Source organism: Palaemon carinicauda, chromosome 16 (assembly GCF_036898095.1).
Source record: "Palaemon carinicauda isolate YSFRI2023 chromosome 16, ASM3689809v2, whole genome shotgun sequence".
Classification (NCBI taxonomy): domain Eukaryota; kingdom Metazoa; phylum Arthropoda; class Malacostraca; order Decapoda; family Palaemonidae; genus Palaemon; species Palaemon carinicauda.
This window is the reverse complement of record NC_090740.1, coordinates 111557848-111582625: the sequence shown is the minus strand read 5'-3', so window position 1 is coordinate 111582625 and position 24778 is coordinate 111557848. Positions and strand designations below refer to the sequence as shown.

The 24778-nt window shown below is 43.5% G+C and overlaps 2 protein-coding genes across 3 annotated transcripts in view; both read left to right on the top strand.

Moving 5' to 3' along the window:
* The window catches only part of LOC137655798 (metabotropic glutamate receptor 2-like), a 172416-nt gene that overhangs the window by 108351 nt on the left and 39287 nt on the right, over positions 1-24778 (top strand). The window lies entirely within an intron of this gene.
* Positions 1-24778, top strand: part of LOC137655901 (condensin complex subunit 2-like) — a 56151-nt gene that overhangs the window by 25182 nt on the left and 6191 nt on the right. Inside the window, exons 5-8 of the mRNA XM_068390119.1 lie at positions 4432-4524; positions 4667-4840; positions 5294-5452; positions 6769-6871. Of these exons, the coding sequence (XP_068246220.1) occupies positions 4432-4524; positions 4667-4840; positions 5294-5452; positions 6769-6871 (529 nt within the window). The remainder of the gene's footprint in view (positions 1-4431; positions 4525-4666; positions 4841-5293; positions 5453-6768; positions 6872-24778) is intronic.

The following is a 24778-nucleotide window of genomic DNA, read 5'->3' as shown; positions in this document are numbered from 1 at the left end:
CACGACGTTTCCGCACCTCCTTTAATCTCTTGGGGAGGGAATCTGCTAATGACTGTAGGAGGGACGGGTCCAGGTTGTCCCAAGCGCGCTGTAGCTCCGCGGTCAATTTCTCAATGGACGACGTATTTACGTCCTGTAATTGTCTTTTAATGATGGCCCATAAATTCTCAATGGGGGAAATGTCTGGAGAATTCCCGGGCCAGTCACTAATAAACTCAATTCCGCAATCTTTTAACCAATTTATGTTCTGCTTAGCGGTATGAGCAGGGGCGCCATCTTGCTGAAACACACACGTATTACTTTTCTCAAACGAGTCTTCTAAATGTTCGTTTAGCAAGGTATAATAAGAATCTTTATTCACCGACTCATTCTTAGGCAAAAACACTAAAGATCCCTTGCCTCCATACCCAAAACAACCCCAGACCATAACATACGCAGGGAACTTAACACTCGTGGCGAGGTACTTAGGGTCGAGTGGATCGGATGTTGGCTTGCGCCAAACACTCTTTCCCTTTGTGTCCCCCACAAAGAAAGATGCCTCGTCGCTCCACAAGACTTTCCTCCACTTTTCGAGGTCCCAATCTTTATGGGATTTAGCAAAAGCAAGCCGATCCCTCTTTTTTTTGGCGGTTATAAGTGGCTTCCTTCGCGCCTTAACTTTCGAGTAATTGAGGTCTTTTTGTAAGCGCCGCTGAACAGTTCTTACAGACGCACCAGCAACAGCGTCTGGATTTTCAGCCTTAAGCTGACGGGCTGTAAGGGTGGGATTGGTTTCGATATCCCTAGCAAGGACCCTTAAACCCCTTGGGCTAATAATCTTCGGCCTACCGGGACTCGTGTCTGCCTTCGGTACCTCCTTGCTTCCAAGCTCGCGGTATTTTTTCAGAATGTTCCGGATCGTTCGAGGCTTTACACCGGTTTTCGCACTAATCACACCTGTTTTCAATCCTTCCTCGTGAAGCTGTATCACTCGAGCACGATTTTCAATGGAGGTATACCCTGTAGACATACTACAAACACGAACAGAAACACTGAACACAGAAAAATGCGACGGTAAAAGGGGACCTGCTGCGACAGGCAAAAACACACAACCGCACCTGGCAAGACCACAGAGAGCACTGCCTGAAGTCTGGTAGCAGGCACGTAGCGACGGAAGCTCTACTTGAGTAGCCAATTAGTCAATTTGTCCCAGGCGATTTTTTACCCGTAATTACGGGGTCGACCGATTTGCGTCAAAATGATTTGCCTTTTTTAAATTCGGCAATTCTTTATGACGGGTACTGTAGATGCCTTTCTCCTAGATTGGTCACATCTGGATCTTTACGCATTCCCACCGTTCAAGATTGTCAACAAGGTACTGCAGAAGTTCGCCTCTCACGAAGGGACAAGGTTGACGTTAGTTGCTCCCCTCTGGCCCGCGAGAGAATGGTTCACCGAGGTACTTCGATGGTTAGTAGACGTTCCCAGAAGTCTTCCTCTAAGAGTAGACCTTCTACGTCAGCCACACGTAAAGAAGGTACACCAAAGCCTCCACGCTCTTCGTCTGACTGCCTTCAGACTATCGAAAGACTCTCGAGAGCTAGAGGCTTTTCGAAGGAGGCAGCCAGTGCGATTGCTAGAGCAAGGAGAGCGTCTACCATTAGAGTCTACTAATCGAAGTGGGAAGTCTTTCGAGACTAGTGCAAGTCAGTTTCTGTATCCTCGACCAGTACCTCTGTAGCCCAAATAGGTGATTTTCTCTTATACCTGAGAAAAGGACGATCCCTTTCAGCTCCCACTATCAAGGGCTACAGAAGCATGTTGGCATCGGTCTTCCGGCATAGAGGCTTAGATCTTTCCAACAATAAAGATCTGCAAGACCTCCTTAAGTCTTTTGAGACCACTAAGGAGCGTCGTTTGGCTACTCCTGGGTGGAATTTAGACGTGGTACTAAGATTCCTCATGTCAGACAGGTTTGAGACTTTACAGTCAGCCTCCCTGAAAGATCTCACTCTTAAGACTCTTTTCCTGGTATGCTTAGCCTCGGCTAAAAGAGTCAGTGAGATTCATGCCTTCAGCAAGAACATCAGATTTTCGTCGGAAAAAGCTACTTGTTCGTTGCAACTTGGTTTTCTAGCCAAGAATGAGCTACCTTCTCGGCCTTGGCCTAAATCTTTCGATATTCCCAGCTTATCGGAGATCGTAGGCAATGAACTAGAAAGAGTCTTATGCCCTGTTAGAGCTCTTAAGTTCTATTTAGATCGTACTAAACCTTTACGAGGCCAATCTGAAGCTTTATGGTGTTCAGTTAAGAAACCATCCTTGCCTATGTCAAAGAATGCTTTGTCATACTTTATCAGATTGTTAATACGAGAAGCTCATTCACATCTGAGTGAGGAAGACCGAGCTTTGCTTAAGGTGAAGACGCACGAAGTTAGAGCTGTAGCAACTTCCGTGGCCTTTAAGCAAAATATATCTCTGCAAAGTATAATGGACGCAACCTATTGGAGAAGCAAGTCAGTGTTCGCGTCATTTTACTTGAAAGATGTCCAGTCTCTTTATGAGAACTGCTACACACTGGGACCATTCGTAGCAGCGAGTGCAGTAGTGGGTGAGGGCTCAACCACTACAATTCCCTAATTCTATATCCTTTTAATCTGTCTCTTGAAATGTTTTTAATGTTGTTTTTTATGGGTTGTCCGGAAGGCTAAGAAGCCTTTCGCATCCTGGTTGATTTGGCGGGTGGTCAAAGTCATTTCTTGAGAGCGCCCAGATTAGGGGTTTGATGAGGTCCTGTTGTATGGGTTGCAACCCTTGATACTTCAGCTCCTAGGGGTCTGTCAGCATCCTAAGAGGATCGCGAGGCTCCGTAAGGAAGACGTACTTACAAGGCAGAGTAATCGTCTAAGTCGACTTCCTTACCAGGTACCTATTTATTTTGTTTTTGTTATATTGATAACTTCCAAAATGAAATAAAAACTCTTAGCTTCTACGATGTAAACATATTTAACTGGTCTCTACCCACCACCCTGGGTGTGAATCAGCTATATATATTCACCGGCTAAGTTAAATATTTAAAAATGATATTTTAATTATAAAATAAATTTTTGAATATACTTACCCGGTGAATATATAAATTAAACGACCCTCCCTTCCTCCCCAATAGAGACGCAGTGGGATGAGAAGAAATTGAGTCTTTGTTTACATCGAGTATGGTATCTGGCCGACAGTTGGCGCTGGTGGGCACACCCGCAACCTGTATAGCGATCGCTGGCGAGTTTTTACTGTTTTTTGTCTGTCGAGCAACAGAGTTGCAGCTATATATATTCACCGGGTAAGTATATTCAAAAATTTATTTTATAATTAAAATATCATAATAATGATAATAATAATAATAATAATAATAATAATAATAATAATAATAATAATATTATTCACCAGGGTCCTAATTTTGTTTGCAGTACTTGAAGATAGTATCATGGTTTTCCCCTGGTTTAAAACTAGTATTAACAAGTCAGTGAGACTGATCTACTTCAGAAACTTTATCCATATTAGCTTTTTTAACCACCAAGAAGTAATTTTCAATTAGCCATCAACTGTTTTGATTCTTTCTACTAAATGATTTGTATCCAGCTACAGTCGGTATAAAGCTGATGAATGTCCCTTCATTTTTTTTTCAAATTTATTAACCCTTTTACCCCCAAAGGACGTACTGGTACGTTTCACAAAACACATCCCTTTACCCCCATGGACGTACCAGTACGTCCTTGCAAAAAACTGCTATTTACAATTTTTTTTTTAGCATATTTTTGATAATTTTCTGAGAAACTTCAGTTATTTTCCAAGAGAATGAGACCAACCTGACCTCTCTATGATGAAAATTAAGGCTGTTAGAGCAATCTAAAAAATATATACTGCAAAATGTGCTTGGAAAAAAAAACCCCTGGGGGTTAAGGGTTGGAAAGTTCCAAATAGCCTGGGGGTAAAAGGGTTAAAGGTCACTCTGTGATATATATCTCGACAATGGATTACTGGAGTACAATTCCTCTGGAGTGTTGAAAGTTGTGTTCAAAGAAAGATTCATCCGAATTCCTGTTTAATTCTCTAACATACAAAGTTGGCAATTTTCATCTATTTATAACCCAATCTGCAGTGTCATTTTTAAGAAATTTATTTGTGAAGGTATTGAGAAAGATGATAAACTTATTGTTCTCATCAACTCATCATCGCTTCTAAAAATTTATTGTGAAGGCAACTTTATGTATTTTTTTTAGCATAGTCAGTATATGTGTGTGCATGTAGATTTCTCTTTGTTTCTTCATTGCACGGCTGAAAAATGCCTGGAGGAACTAAACTTTTATAAAGTGTTCTAAATTCCTAATTAAAATTGAAGTTGGGGTTTCACAGATAATGAATGTTTGCCCAAATTTATTTGACATTTTCTTTTGACAGAAAATCAGCGTGAAGAATGCATTCAACCTCCAGCTTATTGATTACATGTCCGAGATGTTGAAGAGGAAGGATTCCGACATGAACAATTTCCAGGCGAGTTACTTGAAAATATCGTTTGATTGACCTGTTGATTGCTCGTTAAGACTCGAACCTTTGATGGAATAAAATGAATGAAACTTAACAAAAGAATATTTTGTGGCTTATTTTTAATGTGAATTTTTCCTCGTCTCTGAAGGTTGCGAGCTGTACCTTGGATGCAAGCACGAAGATCTATGCCTATCGTGTCGACAGCGTGCACACCGACACGTTGAAAATGGCCGGTGGTCTTGGACGAACCCAAGGAAAGAAGGACGGTGACGAAGAAATGGGCGAAGGAGGTGATCAAGTTGTTTTAAAAAAGAAACAGAAGGTAAAATTGTTTTTATGTAGATGGTCCATTACTATAAAGGGATGATTTATCAGCCCATTTTTTTTTTTTTAAAGTTTCTTGTGAAAATTTAATGTTTTTTGAAATACCTACTTTACTTGTTTTTGATGATAGTCAGAGAAATGCATTAAGGATTAGATGACATTGTGTTATGAAATTGTTTTGGTGTTATACTATTTTCTATAATTAATAAGGAAATACTAGTTATTTTTGTATCATTTATGATCCCTTATTTGCCTTATTTTTTTTGTGTGGGTTCCCCCAGGTCCCTCAGTGTGAGGCACCTCGTATATCCACCAGAGAGTTGCTAATGCATCTTCCGGTGTATTTTACATCTTCCAGTCTTTTTTTGTGCAGTCTTGTAATTAATGTAGTTGAAAATAAACCATCTCCGGGAATTTCAAATGTGCATTACGTTTCATTTTGTATTTGCAGACCAAGAAAAAAGCGGTGATAGAAGCGAATATAAAAAACATAGACATCCATCAGTTTGATTTGGAGTTTGATGTCGATCCATTGTTTAAAAAGATGACGTCGCAGTTTGATGAAGGAAGTTCTGGCAGGGGGCAGTTCTTGACCACATTACAGTTAATGGTATGTGTTGGGATGATTTTCAGATGTTTAACCAGGTTAATCTGTCATATTTCTCGGCTCATGTGGCTAGCAACCATTTGTAGATGAAAATTAGGAATCATTGAAGGCACAGGCCAAAGGAATGATGAAAATTATTACTACTGTGACCAAGTTGTGGAATGATCTTCCTAATTGGGTGGTTGAATCGGCAGAACTTCAAAAGTTCAAACTTGCAGCAAATGTTTTTATGTTGAACAGACTGACATCAGTCTTTATAGTTTATATATGAAATAACTTTTAATGTTAATTTTTTTTTTAAATATTTTATTACAATTTTTTATTACGTTTATTTATTTCCATGTTTCCTTCCCTCTCTGGGCTATTTTTTTCTATTGGAGCCCTTGGGCTTTTAGCATCTTGCTTTTCCAAGTAGGGTTGTAGCTTGGCTAGTAATAATAATAATAATTTAGTCTTTTAACTGTGCAAATTTTCTAACACGTATATTTCAATACAAGCCCATTATGCCGGAGCCATGCTAGTTTAGAAAAGCTTCAGATATTATGCTTAAATGGTAAGAATTGTAAATCTCAAATACTTAAACATGAGTAATAACCCTATTACCCCCAAAGGACGTACTGGTACGTTTCACAAAACTCATCCCTTTACCCCCATGGACGTACCGGTACGTCCTTGCAAAAAATGGCTATTTACGTTTTTTTTTTTTTGCATATTTTTGATAATTTTTTGAGAAACTTCAGGCATATTCCAAGAGAATGAGGCCAACCTGACCTCTCTATGATGAAAATTAAGGCTGTTAGAGCAATTTAGAAAAAATATACTGCAAAATGTGCTTGAAAAAAAATAACCCCTGGGGGTTAAGGGTTGGAAAGTTCCAAATAGTCTGGGGGTAAAAGGGTTAAGCTCTAGAAATTGAAAAGTATAACTTTGCATTGTCAGAACTGATTTTGTCCCACTTATTATAATTGATATCTTTTTCTTGTTGTTATAACTTATCTATTTGTTAAATCTCTTTATGTATTGTATCCTCGATTAAAATTTGCTACCGAAATCAATCAAGTAGTTAGCTTTCTTTGAAAGGAAAACAATGTTTTATATGTTAGGAGACTATTTTAGAAAATCAAATATTTTTTTATTTTTCATATTGATTTGCAGCATTTTTTAGTACTGAAGTTTTTATAGATGTTGTATTCTGTGAAATGTTCGATTTTTATTGGCAACTTTCGCTTCACAGTGAGTTTAATTATATTTGTTTTCTCTCAATAACATATAATTTGAAACCTCTTGTACCCATCTGAGCCAAGATAATTTTCTTTCAGAATGATAAATGTCAGATGATGTTAGATGCAGAGACTGTACTAGAGAATGACAGTGAACCAGTCCCTGTAACTGAGGAGAGAATACCACTAGCACAGATACCAGGTATTAAGCTATGGATTTTTTTTTAATAGAATAGTTTACAACTGTACTTATAATGCAATTGTTCCCTTACTAACAAACGTTACGTTATTTATTTGGGTATTCTTTCGGCGAAGCTCCGTCGAAAGTATATCCATATGAATAACTACAGGTTTGTATTAGTTAGGGAAAAATACAAATTATCTCTGAATTTTGCTTTCGTTCCCACACTAACAAACCTCACGTTATTTATCTGGATATACAGTACTTGCGTCAAAACTCCACTGAAAGTTTATCCACATAAATAACTAAAGGTTTGTATCAGTTAAGGAATACATTAATACAAATTATCTCCAAATTTGGCATTTGTTCACACTAATGTAAGTCTGTAAATATATTTTGCAAAAAATGGCAAAAAAAATGTCTACCTTTTGCCTTTACAATAGTTACCTGTTTAACCATGGAGTTTTCTCAGAGGGAAATATAACAAGATGATATATATAGAAAACCTTGGTATTACTGTTTTGAAGAATAATTGTAATGCCAACTTTGTAGTGGTAGCCCCTTTCTTTACATGTCAACCATGGCTTCAATCTGAATGGTTAGCAATTGGTTTTGGATGCTGATAAATTTGTACCAGCTTTTTTTAAATATTAAACTTAGCCGGTGAATATATAGTAGCTGACGTCTCGGACGGCTCGACAGAAAAAAAAACACAAAAACTCGCGAGCGATCGCTATGAAGGTTGCGGGTGTGCCCACCAGCGCCAACTATCGGCCAGATACCGCATATACATGTAAACAGCTCCAGTTCTTCTCTGTCGGTCTTGTCGACACGTTGATTCCATTACTCGCTGTTGACCTGGAGTTTTTCGTCATTCTTGGTGAAGTACTTCTTTTTGGTTTTGAGCTTTCGCAGTGCAGGTGTTTTTATCTTCAATTAAAACTCTTGAACTCTTTTTTGGATAGATTTTATTGTTGATGACTTTGGATTGTTTTTGGATTTTCTTTGACTTTTCAAAATGGCTGACCCTTCTCCAATTCCTAAATTTCGTAAATGTAATGCTAGGGATTGTAACAAACGTCTTCCAAAGGCCTCTCTCGACCCACATACCGTGTGTTCTAATTGCCGGGGTAAAACCTGTCAATTAGGAGATCGGTGTGATGAGTGCGTGGTACTTTCGGAATTCGACTGGCTAGAGTTTGATAAGTATTCTCGTAAGCTAGAGAGAGATAGGGTGAGGAGAAGTTCCTCTAGATCATTAGAATTTTCCTCCTCCCATGCCCCTGAACCTAATCCTTCCCCAGTAGTAGTTGTGCCTGAACCCTCTACTAGCACTCATGAACCATCAATGCGGGATATGTTGCGTGCCATTCAAGCATTGGGCGAGAGAGTTGAATCTTTGGCTACGGACCGTAATCAACTCATGGCGGATGTAAAAGTGTTAAAGTGTCAGAGTGCCACATTAGAAAATCATGGGGATAAAGTGATTAGTGCGCAAAGTGTTATCAGTGTTGCGACCGAGGGTTCGTCTGTTCGTGCTTGTCGTTCGCCTAGTCCGAGACCTCTTGCAAGCTCCCATGCACCATGGAGAAGTAATGTCGTAGGACTTATGGGGACGAGAGGCTTTAACCAACGAACAGACGTTCCCTCTATGGTTTCGGGCGTGTCTCGTCAAGACCGCCCCTACCATAAGACGAGCGAGGCGGTTTTCTCCTCGTCATCCGAAGGCTTCTCGCGTAAGAAACCGTGGAGCAAGGTTTCGAGACCCTTAAAGCGGAAGTCAGTCCCTTCAGGACAGGTCCAGCGTCCTGGTTGTAGCCATTGGGACAGCTCTGACCCTGTGCAGTCATCGGAAGACTGCTCGCCGCCTAAACAGAAGCGTAACACGGGCTCCGAGAGTCTTAGTTTAGGCAATGTTTTTAAATATTTAACTTAGCCGGTGAATATATAATAGCTGCTGCTCCAGCGGCTCGACAGAAAAACACACAAAAACTCGCGAGCGATCGCTATGAAGGTTGCGGGTGTGCCCACCAGCGCCAACTATCGGCCAGATACCGCATATGCATGTAAACAAGCCTCAATTCTTCTCTGTCGGTCTGAACGACAAGACGTACTATTACTCGCTGTATAACCTGGAGTTTTTCAACAGACTTGGTGAAGTACTTCATTTTGGTTTGAGCTTTCGCAGTGCAGGTGTTTTATCCTCAACTTAAACTCTTGAATTCTTTTTTGGACTGATTTAATTGTTGATGACTTTGGATTGTTTTTTTGGACTTTCATTGACTTTTTCAAAATGGCTGACCCTTCTCAAATTCCTAGATTTCGTAAGTGTAATGCTAGGGATTGCAATAGGCGTCTTCCAAAGGCCTCTCTCGACCCACATACTGTGTGTTCTAATTGTCGGGGTAAAACCTGTCAATTAGGAGATCGGTGTGAGGAGTGCGTGGGCCTTTCGGAATTCGATTGGCTTGAATATGATATGTATTCTCGTAAGCTAGAGAGAGATAGGGTGAGGAGAAGTTCCTCTAGATCGGTAGATTTTTCCTCTCCCCATGCCCCTGAACCTAATCCTTCCCCTGTAGTAGTTGTGCCTGAACCCTCTACTAGCACTCAGGAACCATCAATGCGGGATATGTTACGTGCCATTCATGCTTTGGGCGAAAGAGTTGAGTCGTTAGCTACAGATCGTAATCAACTCATGGCTGACGTTAAAGAGCTAAAGTGTCAGAGTGCCACAGCGGAAAATCGTGGGAAAGTGATTAGTGCGCAAAGTGTTTTCAGTGTTGCGACCGAGGGTTCGTCTGTTCGTGCCTGTCGTTCGCCTAGTCCGGGACCTCTTGCAAGCTCCCAAGCCCAGGGGAGAAGTAATGTCGTACGACTTATGGGTTCGAGAGGCCTTGATCAGCGAACAGACGTTCCCTCTATGGTAACAGGCGTGTCTCATCAAGACCGCCCCTACCATAAGACGAGAGAGACCATTTTCTCCTCGTCATCCGAAGGCTTTTCGCATAAGAAACCGTGGAGCAAGGTTTCAAGGCCCTTAAAGCGAAAGTCGGTCCCTTCAGGACAGGTCCAGCGTCCTGGTTGTAGCCATTGGGACAGCTCTGACCCTTTGCAGTCATCGGAAGACTGCTCGCCGCCTAAGCAGAAATGTTACACAGGCTCCGAGAGTCTTGGTGTAGGCAAGGTTTTGCGGTCTCAGACGTTACCCTCGTCTTTTACCGCACCCATTCCCGTTGATCTTAAATGGGTTGTACTGCAAGACATGCAGATCAAGCTCGCCTCCCTTTTGGAAGATTATTCTGCTGAAAAGGTTCACGATGATCCTCGCCGCTAAGCTAATCGAGATCCTGGCCTTCAGCCGCCAAAACGAGCCTTTGCTCGTCCTGTTGAAGTCACGTCAGTCACGCTTTGTAGAGCCTCACTCGATGCAGTCCCGTGTTGACTTTCAGCCGCATATGGACGTTCAGCCGCTTCCTAATGCTCTTGTTGACGTTCAGGACGTTCGCCAACCAGCGGAGTTGACTTGTTTTGACGCTGAGCGTCAAACACCGCAGTCTAGAGTTGTTTTGACTGCTCAGTCTAGGCAGTCAAGGCAGTCTCGAGTTGACGTCGAGCGTCCTCCCGCTCCTGTTGTTGTTGACAGTCAGGCTGTTAAGCAGTTACATGACGTAGCATCCTGGACTGCTACTGATGCACCAGTGCGTGAGGACTCTGCGTGTCAAGCATTGCCAACCCCTTTGCTTGTTACTCAGCAGTTGTCGGACGAAGATCCTTCAGATGAGGACGTTGCTGATCCTCATCATGATGATCATCCTTCAGATGTAGACGAACCTAAGACGGTTCCTCCTTCGATGGACTTTAAGAAACTCATGTTGATTTTCAAGGATCTTTTTCCCGATCACTTTGTTACCGTTGCTCCTCGTTCGCCACCGTCTGAGTTTGCTCTAGGCTTACCTGCTAACATGCCAGCCTTTACTAAGCTAGTGCTTTCTCGCTCTTCCAAGAGGGCTTTACGACTTTTAGGCGACTGGTTGGATACCAGGAGGAGTTTGGGGAAGACGGCTTTTGCCTTCCCTCCTTCAAAGCTCTCGTCTAGATCGAGCGTCTGGTATGCCACGGGAGAAGTTCTCGGCTTGGGAGTCCCTGCCTCTGCCCAGGGTGACTTCTCAAGCCTCGTAGACTCTCCCCGCCGCCTAGCCATGAGACGCTCGAAGATTAATTGGTCCTCCTCGGACCTTGACCATCTGCTTAAAGGCGTATACAGGGCCTTTGAAGTATTCAACTTTCTTGACTGGTCATTAGGAGCTTTAAGTAGGAAAATCTCGTCTGCTGACAGAGATGTTTCCTTACTTATCATGTCATGTATGGATAAAGCCATCCGCGATGGTTCCAATGAGCTCGCCTCCACTTTTACGTCGGAAGTCTTAAAGAAGCGAGATTCCCTTTGCTCTTTTCTTTCGCCAGGAGTTACTCCCTGTCAGAGATCAGAACTGCTCTTTGCTCCCTTATCAGCGTCCTTGTTTCCGCAACAACTGGTTAAGGATATAGCTTCTTCGCTTGTGCAGAAGGACACCCATGACTTGATGGCGTCCTCTGCTCGCAAAGGGACTCCTTCTACATCCTTTGCTGTAAGACCCAGGATTGAGACTCCGGCATCCAGATTTATCCCGCCCTTTCGTGGCAGAGCTCCCAGCAGGGGAAGCGCTCGTGCCGAGGGAAAGAGAGGTAAGAAGAGAGGAGCCAAGTCCTCACGTGGCAGAGTCTGACTGCCCACAGCCTCAGACAGCGGTAGGAGCCAGATTGAAGAGCTTCTGGCAGGCCTGGGAGAAGAGGGGCGCAGACCAAGAGTCTGTTCGGTTGCTCAGAGAGGGGTACAAATTTCCGTTTGTACGCAAACCTCCTCTAGTGACAACTCCCATAGACCTCTCTCCCAGGTACCGAGAGGAGTCAAAGAGACAAGCCCTAAACCAAGAAGTGTCTCAGTTGCTAGAGAAGGGAGCGGTGGTGAAAGTCTCGGACCTTCAATCACCGGGGTTTTACAACCGTCTCTTCCTAGTCCCAAAGAAGACAGGAGGTTGGAGACCGGTGCTAGACGTCAGTGCGCTCAACGTTTTTGTTACGAAAACAAAGTTCACTATGGAGACCACGAAGTCCGTCTTAGCAGCGATCAGAAAGGGAGACTGGATGGTCTCTCTCGACCTACGAGATGCGTACTTCCACATTCCTATACACCCAGATTCCCAACCGTTTCTGAGGTTTGTTTTCAGGAATGTGGTATACCAGTTTCGGGCCCTGTGCTTTGGCCTCAGTCCTGCTCCTCTCGTGTTTACGAGGCTCATGAGGAATGTGGCAAAATTCCTCCATTTATCGGGAATCCGAGCCTCCCTGTACAGTAGGGTCCCGAATTACACGTGTTCTAATTACGCGATTCCTCAATTACGCGATCGATAGTTTTTAAAAATTAATTTTCCTGTATTTGCGAGGAGCATTCTAAATCCGCGAGTCAAGCACCTCGAAGCGTAGGAAATCTATTGTTTTCTTAATTGTATTGGGGGGGGGGGGGGGTGATGGTTCCCCGATGTCTGAGAAGGGGGGGGGGAGAATGTGAGAGAAAGATTTCTGTTCAAACATTTTAAGACTAGTTTTGGATGAAAAATGTTAAGGTTTGCCCATCTGTTGTGTGAACTTGTCGCTAGGCCTAGCCTAACTGTCCAACACCTATATGTATAATATTCCATATTTGTACTAATTAATTTTTATACTTATGTTGTGATTATGGTGAAAAATCCTTATTCATTAAACTTTAAATTAAAAACCATCAAAATAAAGACTATTTTATATCATGCTACTGCCAAACATGTCACCACAACCAAACCCATTACTTTGTTTAGTACATTCCATCGCTGATCATAACGAACTCGCTAACCAACTTTAACATCTGTCTATAGGTTAACTTTTGCGGCAAAAGATATCTTACCAGGTACTATGTAATAATAATGTTATAATTAATGTTTTATTTATCCTTAGAAAATCAAAATATATGAAATATGAGCAATTTTGTTTCGTGTTGTTTTTTTTTCCCTAAAAAAACGCCTTCTTAAAAGGAAAACGTTTTTTTTTTACGTTTCATCGTCGATCATAAACGCATTTACTCCTGAAAGTGATATTGAAGAGCTTTTACTAAAGATGTTATAATAAATAAAGATTATAAATAGGTGGTAAAATATCTATAATTAAAGTGTAGCAGCATCAAGAAATGTTGGGGTTCGCCCTTTACATAAGAATGTACTGTACATTGGATTAGACAGAACGTAGAAAAAATCAATTAGGGAAAAATCGGTATTCGATATCCTCTTCATCAGCATCGTCATTCGTCAATCGGGCTTTTTATTTTTTTTATTCTCAGTCGCTAACTAGTTATCGCACTGCCAAGATCTGCACACATTCCGATAATTCACATTTAAAGGTTTTCTGGGAGAGGATGGATAGAGAAAATACCGAACTAAATAAAATGTTTTTTTAACCTGTTAAGCGTCACCCACGTGATAAACCGTTCACCACGATCTACTCGGTACCGCCTTCAACTGTATATTCCGTTCATGACTTTAATTGCCTTTTACAAGCCGTCAGTCTCGTGATGTTACTTTACTCGTATAGTAAGTATAGGATCACCACTTGGCAACACTCTCAGCATATGGGGACTGTGAATAGAAACTTATATGATGTCTGGCAACTATTTTTCTGAAGGTAGCTTGATGTTACAAAACTCTGGTTTGAACTGGTTTCCTATCAGTGCGCTCGGGCGTTCATGCATAAGTGGTTATTTGTTGTTCCTTTTGTAATGAAAGGTCTAAAGAGGAAGGTTATTTCTTTAGATGAAATAAATGATATTCTTGTTGTGGAATTTGATAATGATAACTCTTGGGGTCGAGGAAGAAGAGTCGATGACGATTCATTGTTTATTAATCAGATACCCAGATTACAAGTGCCTGCAACAGGCTCCGCACGTCTTTATAAATGCGCGGGAAAACATATCGTACACACGGATCCCACATGCCCCTCCAAGATTGACATGTAATAATTACAACAATTACACTGCAATCTGATAATTATCAAATGGGGTAAATCAGTAACAAAACAGATAGGATGCACAATGTAGCATCTAGCTACACAAAAATAATCAGAGTAAATAAATCAATAATCGCTTAATAAAAATGGGTCGAATTGGCATAATAGAAATGGATCAACTGCATACTGCAAACATAGCCATACAAGAAAAAATTAAAACATTCACAGAACAAAGCAATGTGAGCAACACTATCAGATGTATAGTATAGCATGAATTTTCAATAATTCTTTAAAAAAAAAAAAAAATCCATAATAACACGTGGACAAGGAAATCATCTATTTATAGGCTAGCAGTACACAAAAGCAATGACAATTACATATTATTTAACAAATTCAGTGAGCCAGCCAGGTTCTTTCCTGGAGCGTTGCGGTCTCGTAGCACGGGGTAGACTGGGTGTGGGGGAGCTAGACCTGGGCGGGCTCTCACTGCTGCTGTCAGCTGGTGTGGTGCTAGGGGTTGGGTCAGACGGTGGGCTGGGCGTGGGACAAGCTATCTGTCCCTTTAAATGTTTTCTGTTGCGCAATGATAACCTTCCACTCCCGTCAAGCCTTACTGTGTACTGCCGGTATGGGTGATGGGAGATGATGACACCTGATCTGTCCCACCTTTTAGTCCCGGGATCTTGAATCCTAACCTGGGTGCCCTCATGCAATGGAGTAATGTTGCAAGAGCGTTGTCTTGATGATTGGGGAAATCTGTCACTAGACGATGCCATCAATATTTCCCGCTGTCGAAGGGTTCTTCTCCAGTGGCGATCTACCTTATACTGCTGTCTTGCTGTAGGAACACCATCACGAAGTGCTCTTCCTGTTGCTAGTTGAGTTGGTGACTTGCCTATCTCTCTCAAGGGCGTATTCAGGTATTGCAGCATTGCCTGTGTGCACCTGTCGTTGTCCAAACTACCGTTGGCCCCCGTGTTCGAGCGGATGATTCTTTTGGCGGATTTCACAGCAGCCTCTGCCCTCCCATTTGACTGCGGATAATGAGCAGATGAAAGGCGGACAGTAACCCTCCATTTCTTAAGAAAGTCCATCATCTCCTCACTAGCCAAGTTAGTGCCTCCATCAGTGGAGAGTTGCTCGGGAGCCCCCCACCTGGAAAAGTAGCCACGTAGTTTCGCTATAATTTTGTTGGAACCAGTTCCCTTGGGGAAATGCGCTATTTCTAGCCAACCCAGTCTGTCAGCGTAGGCCAAATAAACTTGTCCTTCGAGTTGAAAGAGATCAGCCACCGTCTGCTGGAAGGGGTACTCAGGGGGAGGGGCAACAATCATGACTTCTGGCGGTGAAGAGGGCGTGTGCAGATTGCAGACATCACAGGAAGCTCGGCATTGTTCCAGGTCGCCTGCTATTCCAGGCCAATACACGGTTGCTCTTGCACGACGTAACATCGAATCTAGCCCTTGATGGCTGGCATGCAGGTTCCTTGCTACTTTATTACGTAATGAGTCAGGTACCACTAATCTCACTGCCCCCTCCTCATGGGTATATGTCACCATACTTTGTGCAGCAGCCAACCTGTCCCTTACGCTGTAGAAGGGTCGAAGACACTGTAGTTCTTGGGATTTTTGCTTAGGCCAGTCCCCAGCACGGACTCTTGCAAGCAACAGCTGGTATACGGGATCATTATTTGCTGCGTCCATGACCATCTCTTCGTCCATTGTAATACCGTCATCTTGGCTCAATACAGCTACTGTTGCTGCTGCTACCGCCGCGGAGATATCTTCTTCTTGTATGGTGTCCTCCTTATCTGGGACTGCCATTAGGGAGGGGTACCGAGATAGAAAATCGGCTGCTGAATTCCACTTTCCTGGCAGGTACTTTATTGTGAACTTATATTGCAGAGTCTTTTCTTTAAGGCGGAATAACCTTGGGTTCACCACATCTGTGAGGGCCCTATCCCCCAAAAGCTTCACTAGTGGGCGGTGGTCTGTTACGATAATGAGGGAGGGGCATCCCAACAGAAACAATCTTGCTTTCCGTAGACACCAGGCCACTGCCAAAGCTTCTCCTTCCACTGCTGCGTATCCGGATTCGGCAGCAGACAGGTGACGACTCCCACACAGAGCCAGCCGCCAACCCCCTTTGCAACAAAAAGGGGTCTCTAGGGAGGTACAACCACAGTACTGTTGCAGGACAACGAAACCTATACCTTCCCTACTCCAATCTGTGATTACTGCTGTAGGCCTAGTCTTGTCGTAATACCGTAGTCCATCCTTTGCCAGCCGACAAATAATATCTTGAGCCTGTCGGAACTTGTGTTGCAGTTGTTCGTCCCAATATACCTTCTTTCCTGTAAATTTCTTCAGTAGTTCCCGGAAGGGCTCCATGAGGGGCGCGGTGGCCAAAAAGGGTGCCAGCTGGTTGACGAAACCATACCAGGATCTGATATCCGTAACTGATGGTTGGGCTGGCATGGGAAAGTCTCTTATGGCAGCCAACCTTTCACTTGTAGGCTCATACGAGTCCCACCCCAGGTGAAAACCAACGAAGGTAGCCTCTCTCCTGCAAAATGAGAACTTTTCTGGTTTTAGGGTAATGCCTTTCTTCGCGCAGGTAGCCAGAAAATCAAAGGTGTGCCAAAAGGCTCCCTCAACACTTATGTCATGCAGAAGGGTGTCGTCTACACACTTGTACTTGCGAGGAATATCCATAATTGCGTCATCAAACCGTCGAGTGTAGGCATCGGAAGCTGCACAGTGGCCCATCGGGGTGCGACGATACTGGTACCTGCCCCATGGGGTTATGAAAGTTGTCAGTCTTCGGCTGTCCTCATCCAACTCCACCTGGTGGAAACCCCAGAACGCATCTGCAACAGTCTTATAGCTTCGAACAGGTACACCAGATACTATATCAAAGGGTGCTGGTGTATGGTGCGTTTCCCTCTTGCAACATGCATTTAAGCGCTGATAATCCACTGTCCTCCTCGGGTGGCCATCCTTTTTGGCCACTACTACCATTCTGGCGCACCACTCTGTGGCCTCCCCCGGTGGTACTGGCTGGATGATGCCCCTACGTACGTCCTCCTCCAGCTGAGCCTTGACTTCATCTTCCCAGTGCTTTGGGACCGCTGCAGGTGTGTGGCAAGCATAGGGTATGGCCCCGGTGACGAGGTGGATGCGGTGGGGTGGGCCCTCCATAACTGGGAGGGGTGACTTGGAGGTGTTGAAGGTTGTCGCCGAAAAACGTTGGAGTAGCCAATCTTGAAGTAAGGGAACGTTTTCTTCCAGCGGGGGGAATGGTAACACTGTCGGACGTGAGAGATCCACCTCCTCTACTGTATCAACGGTGGCAACACTGGCGAGATGATAGGGGAACGTAGCTGGGACTAGACCCAACTCTTTACACATTGACAATGACAAGTATAAATTTGTTGCAGAATTCACGAAGAAAATCTCCTGCATAGAGGATCGACCATTTAATGATACACAACACTTAGTTGCCCCTAAACACTTCAAACGAATGCCTGCAACATCTCTCAGCGTCTGCTGCTTTTCAACTTTCGCGGGGTCGAGGTGCAGCAGCTGCAACAGCTCGCTGCCAGCGACGCAAACCTGGGCCCCCGTATCGGCAACGGCGGTGGTGGGTACACACTCCCTCCCCCCCGGCACTGACACTGATACATTTAATAACGGTTGTCCCGCAACGGCGGTAGATGCAATCACTACAGCACTAGATACTTCTGGCAGGACCTTACGTTTGCCCCTACAGCATTTCTTCAAATGCCCCACTTTCTGGCAATTATAACAAGTAACACCTTTGGCCAAACACGAATTCTTATCAGAGTGCGAACTGCCACAGTTGCCGCACCTCGTTGGCGGCGTACGATGCACAGCACGGTGGATAGTGGCGGCTGCACACTCCCCCTCCTCCGTGACATTGGCTGCCTCGACTGGCGGATAACTTGCAATTTGGCGGGAAATTTTCCCGCTCTCACCTACATCCCTAACCGCAGCTTCAAATGCTATGCACTGTGCCCTGAGGGCGTCTACGCTATCATACCTATGATAACTTTGAAAAATTTCTCTTTTAAGCACTAAATTATTCAACCCTACCATCACTTTACGCAATAGCATATATTCAGACAGATCGGAATTACACTGTGGGCACTCGAACTTGCAATCTAGAGCTAACTGAGAACACCTTTGAAAATACACATTGATAGGCTCATCCGTGGCCTGGACATCATTAAAGAATTCGCTCCATAGCACTGCTTGGTTGGATGACCGTAGTACTAGCTTTTCAACGCTATCTAATGCCTCCTTGGGGCTCACACATGACCATTGGGCCGCTGAGAACTTTGCATCTAAAGCTCTCTGTAGAGCTGGCACACACAGAAGACGGATGTGCATGACGGCCTCCAAACTAGGCCACCTGTTCAGGTGAATCCAGCACTCCATAGACCGCCTCCATGTCCTGAACGCCGCTGAAGACATTTCCACATCACACTTCTCAGGAGCTGAAGCATTGGACACCCGTGGCACTCCGGCTACCGGCAGGTTAGCCACCTGGGTTTGCAGTGCAGTGATAGCTCGTTGCTGGGACATAATGGTGTCGCGGGCCTGACGAAGTGACGGAGTTGCGATGGCCCTCCTGGAGGGCGTTGCAAGACGAGGTCTAATAGGTGGTGCCATCCTGATCTACGCTCCACAGGCGTAGGTTCATATCTCACTGCGCCATCTTGGGGTCGAGGAAGAAGAGTCGATGACGATTCATTGTTTATTAATCAGATACCCAGATTACAAGTGCCTGCAACAGGCTCCGCACGTCTTTATAAATGCGCGGGAAAACATATCGTACACACGGATCCCACAATAACCTGTTTGATAATGAGACCACTAGTTCTGAATCCTCCAGTGATGAGTATATTGAAGAAACAAAGTTTTCTTTCGATGTCGAAAGCGAAAATGACTTCTCATTACCGAATGACTGGACAACGAAATTTCACAAAACTATAAAGGGAAAGGAAACGCAGAGAGAGAGAGAGAGAGAGAGAGAGAGAGAGAGAGAGAGAGAGAGAGAGAGAGAGAGAGAGAGAGAGAGAGAGAATAAAGTGGATAAATAATGTACAAATGTATGACGAACATATTTGAAAACTATACAGGAAACGATATGAAGAGAGAGAGAGAGAGAGAGAGAGAGAGAGAGAGAGAGAGAGAGAGAGAGAGAGAGAGAGAGAGAGAGAGAGAGAGACCTATCCCTTTCCTTTTGTTGCTTATCCAGGCGTAAGATTTACGATTGAAGATAAAAAGAACCCATTAGAATATTCAGTATTATGTAGCCATTTGAAATTAAATAATAGTAGTATTAATTGTTTTTTTTACTCAACCATTTAATTAATATCCCTACTTTTAACTATAATTACGAATTATAAGCATAAAGAAGTTATATTAACTTTGAAAAATTATCATTAGTGAAAAAAAAAAAAGCGTGATTATCGTACAGCAGCCTATTGCACACTTGCGCCTAGTGGCCGTGTTTACGTGTGGGAGTGTCATCATGGATATACAGTACTATACTGTAATTTTTAACTATTGCTAGATACGTACTGTATCAAACCTTGAAAACCCTTTTTTTGTTTTTTGTATCTATAGGAAATAATTCTACATCATTCGGAAAATACTGAAAACAGTAAGCTATGCATAGTACAGTAGTAAATACTACAGTCATAGAAAATTATCAAAACTTTAACAACTTTTTATTGTTTTATTTATCCATAAAAGAAATTTTGTACAGTATTTTATAAAAAAAATCTATAAGAAGGATTTCTTACAGTATTGTTAAGATAAAAGCTACAGTATATATATATATACAGTGAACCCTCGTTTATCGCGGTAGATAGGTTCCAGTCGCGGCCGCGATAGGTGAAAATCCGCGAAGTAGTGACACCATATTTACCTATTTATTCAACATGTATATTCAGACTTTTAAAACCTTCCCTTGTACGTAGTACTGTTAACAAACTACCCTTTAATGTACAGAACACTTAATGCATGTACTACAGTACCCTAAACTAAAACAGGCACAAATATTAAAGGTGATTTTATATCATGCATTTCCTAAACATGCTAAAAAGCACGATAAAAAATGGCAACCAATGTTTTGTTTACATTTATCTCTGATCATAATGTAGAAACAAACTGGAGGTAGAGCTTTGCTCATTACCCAGACATATTTCCCATACTTTTCCCTTAGAACTACATCACATCTTCCTACTTTAGATATATAGATATATATATATATATATATATATATATATATATATATATATATATATATATATGTGTGTGTGTGTGTGTGTATATATATATATATTTATATGTATACACATATACATACCTACATATATACATAAATACATGCATACACATATATATATATATATTACTGTATATATATGGGTTATGGAAAAAATCCGCGAAGTGGTGAATCCGCGATGGTCGAACCGCGAAGTAGCGAGGGTTCACTGTATATATATATATATATATATATATATATATATATATATATATATATATATATATATATATAACGGATTTTGAGCGAAGCGAAAAATCTATTTTTGGGTGAGATAGCCATGGCGTCCTGATGGAAGGTTCCTTTTTGGTAGCTTCCTTGGGTAAATAACTACTAAGATATTCCCAGAGAATTTAACCACAGGTTATCACAGAATTCTAACTTCTGGAGCGAGTATCCTAAAGGTTTCCCTTTTAAGACATCGTATATCAACAGGGGACGCATGTATAAACGCGCCACATAGCTATCTACACCCCGAACAGAGTTAATGCTTCGGTGTGTAAGGGTTGAGAATAGCTGGGAGCCGTTCCATAGCTAATCTCATTCGTGGCTACTACTGATACTCGAGACGTAAACAAACGGGCGCCATTGCTTAAATGACGTCACGTCCGTCTTTATCCTGAAGCCAGTTGCTTGCCCATCACCATGATACAGCAGAGCAGGGTGGGACCTAAAACTGGACGAAGTAGCAGGGAGGGTCCATCAGGACGCCATGGCTATCTCACCCAAAAATAGATTTTTCGCTTCGCTCAAAATCCGTTTTTTGGGCTCAAGCCATGGCGTCCTGATGGAAGAATACCAGAGAATCAATGTATCGTGGTAGATTTTCCCCTAATAGTAAGTGCCAAGGCATTGACAAATTAGCATAGTAATCTTGGTAAAGAACCGTAGGGAAGAAGCATCCTGCCCCCCTTGGCAGTGAAGTTCCCACGGGCCATGCTGACGTCAAAGTGGTATTGAAGGGCTATTCATCCTGATAGAAGAACTTGAAGAACTTGGAGATGAAGCTGAATGTTTGGTATTTGTATAGGAACATTCTGAAAAACAGACCAGTGGTGGTTGGGCACTGTATGTTGAGAAAGATGAATCATCTCCAGGGTATGAAGAGTAAGTATTTGTATTGGAACATTACATAATCAGAGTGAATATAAATTAAGAGTTAGTATCTTAATTTCTCCATAACCGTAAGGAAAAAGGGGATAATAAAACTATGACAGGCATGTATTTCATAGTAAGTAGGAGCTGATTGAGACGCATAGATAATAAAATAGAAATTTTATTTCACAAATGCAGAAATTAAATAAATTACAGCAATAAGTAAAGTTCATTTACAGTAATTAAAATGTACATAGTAATAAAGACTTGCTCTTGAATCTGAAAAGGAATTTCAAGTTTATTAGTAGGTACTCGTTCTCGAGGAACGCAAGTCTTTGAATAAAACACATCATGCTCAGGGCATGCGGCACTTGTGTAACAACTATGACATTTCACCTGGGATAAGAACAGTTATATAAAAGCACTAAGTGTTTTCAACATCACTATGTATCGCTCGAGGGTCAACATAGGCACCCGAAGAGTTAGAGTCCCAAGTAACTCACTGTTCTACGCAGAGTTAGGTGCAGGTTTCATAACACTACCTGCGGCTACCACAAAATGTTTGACTTCGTGCACTTGTTTCGCATAATGTTTAAAGAAAACGCGCGAGGACTTCCAGCCTGTGAAGTTCTTAAGGCTTTCAAAGTCCATACTCTGAAAGAAATTCAGAGATGATGCAACTTTCCTAGGATCATGACCAGCGGGTGTACTGTCAGGATCTGCTCTGCGAATGAAGTAGGTGATTTTCGCTCTTAATTGTTTCAGTGACAGGTCGCTGCCCGATGTTTCTCCTTTGAAGAGTTGGCCTCCACCAAAGTTCGAAGTTCTGCGAAGATAGACCTTGAGGCTCTCTACTGGGCATAGAGAGGCATCTTCCTTCAGGGGGCATATTCTCCAGGGGCCCCATCTTTTGGTGGGTAATTCATTTTTGGCGAGAAACGTCGGATCAGGGGAGAGGGTAACGTCTCCTGTATCGGTAAACAGGATGTGTCCGTCTTCTCTTGATAATGCCACTATTTCGCTGACTCGAGCTCCCGAAGCAAGAGCAAAGAGAAATATAACTTTCTGAGTCAGATCCTTGAGAGGGCATGAATCATTATCCAAGTTGGAGGCGAAATGGAGCACCTTGTCTAGTGACCAGGAGATCGGTTTCGGTGGGGGTGCTGGGCGTAGGCGAGCACATGCTTTCGGTAGTTTGTTGAAGATGTCGCTGGACAGATCAATTTGGAAAGCATATAGGATTGGTCTGGTCAAGGCTGATTTGCAGGTTGAAATCGTATTAGCTGCTAATCCCTGTCCATGAAGGTGAATAAAGAAGGACATGCAGAAATCAATCGTGATTTCTTTAGGATTTTTTGTCTTGACGAAGGAGACCCATTTCCTCCAGGATGATTCGTATTGCCGTCTTGTGGATTCGGTCTTGTATTCCTCTAGAAAGTCCAGACTTTTCTTCGAGATCCCAAACCTCTTCTTTGCGGCTAGGGAGAGAAAATCATGAGATGAAGGTCCTTGATTTTCGATGATGAAGCGAAGACAGTCGACTTCTGTACTTGTTGGGAGAGAACTGGGCCCGGGAGAGGGATCAGCTTGGGCTGCAGCTCCAGGACCAGGGGGTACCAGTTGCTCCGGGGCCACTTGGGAGCCACTAGGGCCGCTGTCCCTTTGAAGGTTCTCAGTTTGGAGAGGACTTTCAACAGAAGGTTGGTGGGAGGGAACAGGTAGATCTTGGACCATCTGTTCCAGTCCAGTGACATGGCATCCACTGCTTCTGCCTTGGGGTCCTCGTACGGGGCCACATACCGAGGAAGTTGATTGTTGTCGCTCGTTGCAAAGAGATCTATCTGAAGTTCTGGGACTTGGTGAGAGATGAAGGAGAATGATCTTGCGTCTAGAGACCATTCCGACTCTATCGGGTTTGTCCGCGATAGAGCATCCGCTGTCACGTTGCGGAATCCTTGTAGGTGAACTGCAGACAGGTGCCACTTCTTCTTCTCCGCCAGACGGAAGATTGGGAGAAGCACCTGATTTATCTGGGGCGATCTTGAGCCCTGGCGATTGAGACAACGAACTACCACCGAGTTGTCTAGGGTTAGACGAATGTGGATCGAGGGCGGCGGGGATAATTTCTTCAGAGTTAGAAGAACCGCCATGGCCTCCAAGATGTTTATATGGAACGTCTTGAACAGGGGAGACCAGGTGCCTTGAGCCTGTTTTTGGTGGGAGTGACCTCCCCAACCCTCCAGCGAAGCGTCCGTGTGGATGTTGAGTGATGGAGGAGGGTGTTGGAGAGGCATGGACCTTTTCAGGGCCTTTGCTTCTGACCACGGCTTTAGGAGAAGTCGAAGTCTGTTTGGAAGCCGTCTCTTGAGGTCTCTTCGAGCGATGGATGCAGAACGTCTCCAGACTCCCGCGGCATCCTTTAGCTGTGCACGAAGCACTGGGTTTGTCACTGAGGCGAACTGTAGAGAGCCTAGAACTCGTTCCTGCTGGCGTCTTGAAATTCGTTTTGGATTTCAGCAGTCGCTTGACAGACCCTGCTATTTCCTTCCTTTTCTTCTGGGGGATGGAAAGGCGGTGTGACTGAAGGTTCCATTGGATTCCCAACCACTGGAACTTCTGAGCTGGAGAGAGGCGAGATTTCTTCTCGTTGATCTTGAATCCCAGGTGTTCTAGGTACTGGGTGACTTTGTTGCAAGATTTTACACAATCTTCGGGGCGATGGAGCCCAGACTAGCCAGTCGTCGAGGTAGGCCATCACCTGGACGTTTCGGAGGCGGAGCTGTTGTACTATGGCGTCCGCCAGCTTTGTGAAGATCCGAGGGGCCACGTTGAGGCCGAAGGGCATGGCCCGGAAGGCGTAGCTTTTCCTTTGGAGTCGAAATCCTAGGTAGGAGGAAGCGTGATGGTTCATTGGAACGTGCCAGTAGGCATCCGCCAGGTCTATGGAGACCATGTAGGAACCTCGAGGCAGAAGGGTCCTTATCTGATGAAGAGTCAGCATCTTGAACTTGTCGTTCGCTATGAACTTGTTGAGGGGGGATAAGTCCAGAATGACTCTGAGTTTGTCGGAGTCTTTCTTGGGAACACAAAACAGTCTCCCTTGGAACCTGGTGGACTTTACCTTCCTTATCACCTTCTTGTTCAAGAGATCTAGGACATATTCTTCCAGAAGGGGGGTTGATTGTTGGAAGAATTTCTGGAAGGTTGGGGGTGGTTGAGTCCAACTCCAGCCTAGACCCTTCTTGACGATGCTGTGTGCCCAGGGATCGAAGGTCCAACGATCCTGGAATTGGCGGAGTCTTCCTCCCACCGGAAGCACTTCATTGCTTCTGGTGTCCCCGAGGGCTTGCTGCCTCGGCCGCTAGCTCCCTTTCCTCCTCTGCCTCTGGAGGGACGGCGAGATGC